The sequence below is a fragment of the Trichoplax adhaerens genome, genomic scaffold, assembly GCF_000150275.1.
Source record: "Trichoplax adhaerens TRIADscaffold_13 genomic scaffold, whole genome shotgun sequence".
In the NCBI taxonomy this organism is placed as follows: Eukaryota; Metazoa; Placozoa; class Uniplacotomia; order Trichoplacea; family Trichoplacidae; genus Trichoplax; species Trichoplax adhaerens.
In genome coordinates, this window is record NW_002060955.1 from 897,829 (window position 1) to 907,636 (window position 9,808).

General features: G+C 35.5%; 1 protein-coding gene across 1 annotated transcript; it reads left to right on the plus strand.

Annotated features, from left to right (window-relative positions):
* Positions 1-1,671: 1,671 nt before the first annotated feature.
* TRIADDRAFT_50797 (uncharacterized protein) lies at positions 1,672-9,300 on the plus strand (the record flags this gene model as incomplete). Its single annotated transcript, XM_002115978.1, has 8 exons — positions 1,672-1,789; positions 7,610-7,652; positions 7,908-8,052; positions 8,175-8,332; positions 8,422-8,550; positions 8,645-8,774; positions 8,865-9,018; positions 9,110-9,300. The coding sequence occupies 8 exons, from the start codon at positions 1,672-1,674 to the stop codon at positions 9,298-9,300; spliced, it is 1,068 nt and encodes a 355-aa protein (XP_002116014.1).
* Between the last annotated feature and the right edge of the window lie 508 nt (positions 9,301-9,808).

A 9,808-nucleotide genomic window follows, 5' to 3' on the forward strand; every position in this document is an offset into this window, starting at 1 on the left:
AGGTACTGTAGGGAGGGCGTTCCCGTTCTGCTACAGCCGCACAATGGAACGTCCTTATTTGTTTGTCTTTCACCGGGCCCGAATACTACAATTGTGATGATGTAGCGCACAATGTGCAATGTGTACAGTACAGCATTGTACACTGTACAGTGTACAGTACTGGCTGTATGGCATACAATCGATGGTCATGTTCATAATATCGGCATTCAAGCCCACTTACAGTACAGTATTGACTATTGTACAGTACACTGTACAGTACAGACTGTATGGCATACTGTAGAATCGAGGGTCATGTTCATAATCGGCATTCAAGCACAGTTACAGTACAGACAGTACGGTACAGTACAGTATTGATTGTTGTGCTGTACACTGTACACTGTACAGTACAGTACGGTGGACCAGAAGGCTCAGACAATGTCCGCTGTTGTTGTCCAGTACTATACCGGTGCACCGTATCGTACTGTACAGAAAAAGCTTGTTTGCTTTTTGCTAGCGTACAATACAGTGCAATGTGTACAGTACTGTACACTGTACAGTATGGCATACTGTACAGGGAGATGCGGGAAATTTCGAATTTATGGTACCAACGTACTGTACCAACAGAAAGTGGTCCTGGTCCTGTAGTACTGTACACTATACTGTACTCAGTGTACTGTACTGTACTGCACAGACTGTGTAACTAACCATGCATATCCCCCGTTATTAATAATGCACTACGTAACGACATGTAACAGTACTGTACTGTACTGTATACATAAGTCTCATTTGTACTGTAGCGGAAACGCTCTTCAGAAGAAGAGTAAGAAGCATAGGGGCAAAATTGCTAAACGACTAAATGACTTCCTTACTTTCTTGCCACTCTCGGTACCGAAGCGCCGTCATCGGTATGATAACGATAATACTGTACTGTACAGTGTACAGTACTGCACCGTAGTGCTGTAGATCATACTGTGTAACTTTGCAGTTTGCACGTAATTTCGAAATTTCCCGTATCTCCCAGTACAATCGAGGGTCATGTTCATAATCGGTATTCAAGCACACTTCTTCAATAACAGTACAGTACAGTACAGTATTGATTCTTGTACTGTACTGTACAATGCCCACTGTTGTTGTCCAGTACTATACCGGTCGACCGTATCGTACGCACGGTCGACCAATTGGCTTCTTTGCTTTATTCTACAGTACAATGTAGTGCGTGACTGTACTGTACTGTAGGTGCAGTGGCATTGTTCTGCCTACAGTACTCTACTGTAGCAGTCGTCACCATGACCTACTGTACAGTGTACAGTACAGTACTGTACACTGGTCAAATCAACATGCACTCTGCTGTCCATTGGTCAAGTACAGTACAGTACACTACAGTACCATCGTGCTGGCTCAATACAGTACTGTACAGTACAGTACAGTACTGTATTTGGCTTGTGGTCCATGGACACTGAGTAGACTGTACTGTAGACTGTAGCGCAATGTATTCGCTTCGGCGTAGTCAACGACTGTAGAAAAGAAAGCTTTACAGTGTGATAGTGTGTTACTAGCAAACATTAGGCAAAAGTCATTTCTTTTATTTTTTAGTCGTTCTTCGACTTTGCCTTGTCATCGTCATCGATTATTCCACTCCATCTTATTCACATTCATTCATACTTTACTGGATAGAAACTCGGAAAACCGACAATGGGTTGCGCAGCCAGTGCTGGCGATAAAGTAGCGGCAGCCAAAAGCAAAGAAATCGATAAAAAAATTAAATCCGATGCAGAGAAAGCGGCTAGAGAAGTCAAATTGTTGCTTTTGGGTAAGTTATGTACTTTCAATGCGATACCCAATGGAACATTGGTATCGACAAAGTCCATCTTTGAAAATTTGCCTCCTTCAAATGTTATCCACCAAACTAGTCATAAAATTCATGTTACAATTGAACATCACCAATGCCCATCGTACTGGATGTCATTTTGCTGGGCTATTCGTTGCCTATCAAGACTATTTTGGGGGCCCCCACTTTTTTCACCCACTGTTGAATGCTTTAAAACAAACTAAATTGAAAAGGATGATATGGACGTATGATGGAGCGAGTACTGTACGGTGCTTAATCTTAATGCCTTGTTGTTGAGGGGGCTACATTGGATAGTGTTGAGATAGTATACTGTCGTACTCATGACAAACTTTCTTAGTCTATCGACTACAGATGGATTTTATTTTGCTACACCGTTCTCCCAATCAACAGCCTTTGTAAACTGCTTTATAGCAACTGTGCAATTCCCAACCCTAGTATGGTAGGCTAATGTCAACCACTTCTAGGGACACAATTCTACGATCGGTTGAAAGTAGGAAAATGAACGTACAAGTCAATGGTGATAAACACTTGCCTTCAAGGCCTTAGTGACCGCCGATCACTTTCCAAACATGTCCTATTCAAGAAGCCATACCAGTCTTTCTACCTTATCCAACAATTTGGATAGTGAAATAAGTTTTTCTTTCTTACACTACACTCGACAGTTTCGACATGATAGCGTTGAACAGAGAATAGTTTTACATTCCCTGTATGCAACTCTCTATCACGTTCCACATGCGATTTTCAATATTCCATCGGTTGACAACATGGCAATCATGCAATTTTTTTCAATAAGTTATTTTCTCTACTTTTAATCGTCCAATATTAACCCATGAATATCCATTGAATCGTATTTGGCAAGTCAGCTAGTCTTTGAATGTAGGAATTTCATTTATAGGAGAAGTCACTGATAGAAGACGGTAGTTTTTAAAAAGTTTCCTTCACTTAGTACTTTACAACTTATTTTGTACTCTACTGGTACGGTAGATCAATGTATCTTCTCGGTACGTGCAAACCATGTACAGAAAATGTCAACCATTTTCATGCAATTGGATACAGTAGTACATATCAAAATAGCATTACACAACCTGGTGTTGACTCGGTGAACAGCCCAGCAATACGGCCCCCCTTCTTGCTCCATTTTTACTAATGGTAGTGATTAACGAGTGGGAAATTTCATAACAAGTTATCAACTCATTGATAGTTGTGTACCGTACTATACACTATCGAGACAGTACCAAACGGTAGAAAAGCAATTTGCCAAGTTCAGCTGGTCTGACTTTTTAACTACTAGAGTTGAATTCGTTCTAGAATTCGCCATCATCGATTTCTCTCTCATCATTTTTGGTGATGTTTATTTTTTCGTTTCTAAAACAATCTTCCAAGGTGGAAGATAGTACGATGTTGCATTCAATACCCAAGTCAAGATAGAACAGTATACAATGAGTGCCGTGTTCTTGACAAGAATAAAATACAATGAAGTGCTTTTCAAGACGTCTTTTCAACGCAACAGTACCTAGTACGCTAGCGATACAGTACTTTATACTCTAGCAGGTCAAAACATGTCAACGGGCAGTTTTTGAATAAGGGGTATGGAACATGTGTTCAATGCACTACCCTTTGACTACTTTTCCATCGTGCTAGACTTGAATCCTATACCCTCCTGAATGGAGTCCAGTCGCACGGTCGTCCGTGGCTGTACAGTCCATAGTACTGTGAGTGCGATTTTGCTTTATCACCACCCTGTGTCGTCGAATGGCTGTGGACTATTGACGTAACCATAGACGTAACTATGGCAGAAAAGAGTATCCCATTATTTGATTTGATTCGGCCTGATCCATGATTAAATTGACCGTCGATTAACTTTCCTCTTTGGCAAAGCAATCTATTTCATCACTTTACATTGATTTTCGAGCCATGTCGTCTTTGCTCTGCCGATCTAGTTTAGCCATGATCAGTACCGAACAAGGAAGGGGTGACTTGCTTTGCGATCGTTTCAGTCCAGGTGATCCACCATGGCGTAACTATGCAACCATCTTGCACATCGTCAATTAATGTCAATTATTTTTCAAACGAGAGAAATTTCATCTCCAATCTCAATCAATTGATGTAATTTAAAATTTTTTTATATGACTGTAAATGAAAAGATTTTAGTAGCCACTTGGCTTGTCATGCTGGGAAAGTAGTGGATGGATAATCTTGACTTTTTGTTTGTTATTCTGAGTATTGACAGTTTTTATTCTACACTTTGTTGGTGTCAAGGCCAAGGGGTAGTGTTTAGTACAACAGCTTGGATACTAGAGTAGACGTTGATTTGATCAATATTGGATGTCTAGACTGGAGACAGCCGATCGCTATTGTTATCCGCCGTTTTTCCCTTACTCGATCACTTGTACAATAGCTGCCAACTGATACTGGACGATAGAATAGCACACTCCATTCGATCTTACAGGAGTTATGGATGGCAATTTCTTTTTTTTCAACAGGATGATCTTTATTATTATCATAGTGGTAGTGATGAGTGCAATCGATCTTTTCCAAAAGGATAATCCTTCATCAACTTGTCTTGATGAATATTACCCTACTGTAGCGACTACCAGGCTTAGGGTTAGTACAGCACCGGTAGAAGACTGTTTTGATGATCAACAGTAAATCAACATCATTTGACAAGGATGATTATTTATTTATTTAGAGAGGAGCATTTTGCTTCATCATAATGTTGAATCGTTCAGTTATTTCCCATCAATCTGACTTGGATCATATTCAAATGATGGAGCAATTCGTTTAATGTAGTGCTAAATAAAATAAAGATAGATTACTCTTTCTTGCTATAGTATCACAACAAGTTCATTAGCCAAAGAATAGTATTACCGGTATCCCTATCAAGTGGATTGGATATTATTTTTGACTCTACTCTTTCGTAGTGAACGATACAGCCATGACAATGTCATGACTTGAGTTCTGCGTCTTGTTAGCCAGTTCAATTGAACATAGTACAGTAATAAATTGTCTTTCGTACATGATAGGAGTTTTTTATCATGGCCTAGGGCACAAACTACGAAATGCTCTATTCAGTAGCATTTCATACTCTGTGTCAAAGATATCATCCAATGCCAATTTTAGTAATACCCGTATATAAGGTTAATGAAATTTCTCTAGGTTGTCATGTTGTTCCCTTTGTCACTTAACGACAGTCTTTTGTAATAGGCATATTTTTTTTTATTTCTTTCTTGCTAAATAGAATTATTTTTCTTGTTTTCTATTAAACAATGTAAAATGATTGATTGTAATGGGACCTATATTACTTATCGGTCAGTACTGTCAAATAGGAAAATTACTTGCAGTATTAGCTATCATTATCGGTATAGAGTAGTCAATTATAGGAAAAAAAATTTTCAACCCGTTTGTCCAACATTAAGAATCGAACTTGACATGAGTTGATTACAAGCATGCTTATTTTACACGAGAGTTTTAATAGTCCATGCTTAAGATTAAAGAAAAAGGAAAAAATTAATTGTAATAGTTGAAATTGAAATTAACGCAAGTTATCATTGAATTTTTCATCTATTAAAAAAAAAATGGAGAAAATGAGCAAATTCCTTTCGTTAAAAATTAGTTGAAGTTGAAAAGTTGTCATAAGGATAGTTATGGCCAGTCAAATTCAATATCATTTTCAAGTTAATTCGCCTAGACATTGCAGTGGGGCTACAGTGTATTGATTTCCGTAACTACCGACTAATACCTTAGTTTGCTGTAGCCTACGGTATTAGCAAATATTAAATTAGCTGTTCACTTTACTTGTAGAGCTGATGGTAATATTCGTCTACTTGGCTAACTTATCAATAGTATATCAATGTTAATTTAGTATTTCGTTATTATTTTGCTTGCTTATAACATTTCTAGCCTACTACATACAGTATAATTTTGAACAAAAACAGTCAAAATGCAGTCTTAATTACTGTACCGTATTAATAAATGTAGTAAGTAATGTTGTCATACGACGGTACTTCATACTGTATTAGACGTTCGTTCTTACAGCATTTTTATTTCCTTCGTCCATGATAAATAATAATAAAACAGAAAATTTTTGATTAGCAATCATCTCGCAATCGATTACACAAAAAGTGGCCGCAATGATCGAAAAACAAAATTTAGAGCAAATTGAGAGTAAATTGACCTATAATATTGTAATATGCGTACAATATGCTCGTATGTACAATACCATGATTGGTTCCTAGGTTTGTACTGTAATCTTTCTGTTGGGTGGATAATTAATCCGTAGTAAATTTACTAACATAGTTATAGCTACAATGTAGCCGCTTATTTGAAACCAGGATAAATGGAACACAAAACAAAAATTTACTTCACCATGAAGAAAATAAATCGATATAGCTCGTAATACAACTCAAAGCCGTCATTTTATTTTAAGACATAGTCGTTGGGTCAAGATTCGTTTTAATTAAAGTTAATCTATGGTGCAAATAGTGTTTAATTCTCAATGTCAAAAAGTTGAAAGTAAAGAGGTCAAAAATGTTTCTGTACCGCGATAAAATACATTAGCAATATTCGTTGCTAGAAACCACATTTTTAATGTCGTAAAATGATAGAATGAAGAAAAAAATTGAGCACGTTAATTATTAATTGAAGAGAAAATATTCAATTGTTGAACTTTGTACTTACTGTAGTCATATGGATATTGTATGGTTGCATACATATTTTTCAATTTTTGGTGGATTATAATTTGCTAAGGTTCTGTGCTTATTTTGAAATGATTTCATGGTATTCATTGGTCAACGATGAAGTTATCATTATTTTTTGAATATCGACACTCCATCTATGCTAGATCTGGTAGTAAATTAAAGTCTTTCCCTGTTTATTTCGGTTCGAACAATTACACTGCAGTACTAGCAATCTAGAAACCTCGTTTTACTTAGGCTTTATAGTAATCACGATATCTTGACCTTATCGAACAGATAGCATGGCAAAATACCTTGATAAGACGATATGTACTCTACAGTATTATCTATTGACATTATATAGAATAGATGTAAATTGATTTTGTCTACAACTCTTACACACTAATATCTCATTCATATTTTACATTTCTAACCGCGCGAATATTTTAGCTGAATTATGACTTGACCATTAACGTGACATGATCTTTGTACGCGCTTATTATATCATACGCCGTACGAATGCTAGCAAACATTGTTTACTTAACATGAGTACAGTACTGTACTATGTAGTTTAAATGCTATTCTCCTCATTATTCCCCTATACTAATTTCAAATGTCAATTATAATAAATTATCATACAGGAATTACGCCTCTTTGCTCATTAAATTTGTAAAACATAATTTGCCTTACATCGCAGTACCACTTCACTTTTTTATAGAAACGCTAGATAGTAGCTTTTCAAGAGATTTAATCCATTGCATTCACTTTACTACAATGATAATAACATTTGGATGGTTGATATCGACTTCAAAGATATCGCATATTATAAGATATTACCTAATCTCTTAAATGATCTTGTACGAAATGGAATCGGTATTATGATCCGCTTTCTATTTATGAACAAGAATAAATGATTTGTAACAGTTTTAAGTATGTAAATGTTGCTAATATCGACCAATACTTATACCATAATACGCTACTACTACTTTTATACACGAATATAACTCCTTGCAACTGTGTTCCATAAATCTGAAATTTCAGCTTCTAAATCTTGATACGAGTATAATATGTTATCTAACTGGCATATTTTTATCTCTTGTTATTGTAGGTGCCGGTGAATCCGGTAAAAGTACAATTGTCAAACAAATGAGGTAATTCATAAGGACAATGATTATCTATGTACCGGTTTTGATATATTCATAACATCATATGATCATTATATTATTATGGGCTTACGGTTATAATTGCAATTATTGATAAATTGCGTTACTACTTTATACTTGATTAACAACGATATCAACGATCGTGGATAGTGAAATTAAGACATGCGTTAGTGAATTTGTTGTATTAAATGCATTTCTTAAATCAATAGTCAATGAGCGCTATTTTTCAATTTATCCCAATAGAATCATTCATGAAAGTGGATTTTCTGAAGAAGATCGAGCACAGTATAAACCTGTTGTGTTCAGTAATACAATGCAGTCTATGGCAGCTATTATTAGAGCTATGGGAGTATTGAGAATAGAATTTGGAGATAAAACCTCCTTAGTGGTAAGCAATTAAGCTTGACGATTTCCAATATTAGTCATTTCTTGAGATAGTTACTGGTATATTTAATCAGATGTAGCATTGTATTGATTCAAGCCTTTTTTCAATGTCTGTTACCTTCACAGGGTGATGCTAGGCGTTTATTTGAAATTATGGATGCTCCTGGTGTGCAAGAATTTACTCCAGAAATTGTATCACTTTTGAAGAGATTATGGTCTGATCATGGTGTTCAGCAGTGTTTCAGTCGTTCTCGCGAGTATCAATTGAATGATTCTGCCCCATAGTAAGTAGAATTTTTCAAAATAGAAGGTTCTTGGAGTAATACCTTTCTTTATAGTAGAATTGCTAATACGTCAATACTGCGTTTTTTAGTTACCTGAATTCAATAGATCGGCTCGGTAAACCTGAATATATTCCGTCAGAGCAAGATGTTTTACGTACTAGGGTTAAAACGACTGGTATTGTTGAAACTCACTTTACTTTCAAAGACCTGCACTTCAAGTATGTTCATAATGCTTTACCTTATGGTGTTGTGTTTTTTGGGGGTAATTATTGCTATTATATACTAATTACTTCACTCTTGTTTATATTTAAGAATGTTTGACGTTGGTGGACAGCGTAGCGAACGTAAAAAATGGATACATTGCTTTGAAGGTGTTACAGCAATTATATTCTGCGTTTCGTTAAGTGCCTATGATTTAGTTCTTGCCGAAGATGAAGAAATGGTACCTAATCTAAATGATACGATTTATTTTTCGGTATTAACGTAAGACATACGGCAACTAACGCATTTTTATTTGCTAATTAAAATGTAGAATCGAATGATGGAGAGCATGAAGTTATTCGACTCGATTTGCAATAATAAATGGTTTACAGAAACATCGATTATCTTATTCTTGAACAAGAAGGATCTTTTCCAAGAAAAAATTCTCAAGTCACCTTTGACCATTTGCTTTCCAGAGTATACAGGTATGCTTTTACGTTAACTAATATCGCTTTTGATACAATAGAAAAATGAATAACATGCATCTTTCTAATTCTCTCATAAAATGCAATGTAGGTGCAAACACGTATGAAGAAGCATCAGCTTATATTCAGATGAAATTCGAAGATTTAAACAAAATGAAAGATCAAAAAGAAATCTATACTCACTTTACATGTGCTACTGATACAAATAATATTCAATTCGTATTCGATGCAGTTACAGATGTAATTATCAAGAATAATTTGAAAGACTGCGGTTTGTTTTAAGGGCCTGACTTTATCAGCTTGTAAGTATATGTTGTGTATAATTTTGATATAACTTGCTTTGACTAGGAAATGTTAATACTAGTAGTGGTTTATTGGATAATATTTTATTGCTCTTGTATGAATAAACCATTTTAATTGTTTTTCGTACTCGAATTTTTCTTTCTAGGATTTTGGAAAAAGGTACCTTCTTAGTGGTAATGATGTATTACAAATTATTAATAGATCATTCATTGCAATGATTCGCTTAGTGTTAATCCATTATTTGAACTTCCAACTGTGAAGAATTTCGTAAAACCAAATTTTATGATTCTTTTCAGTTGCGCAATCACAATTTGTCGAAGTAATTAATAGTCGTAATATAATCACTGATAAATTATATTGAGCATGTGTACTAATATATACGTAGTAATCTCTACGGCGAGCTGACGTTTAAATTCTATAGTGTCTAGTTGATTGCATGACAAATTTTAATTGTCATCAGAAGATTGATGTAAAAAGAAAGCAGTAT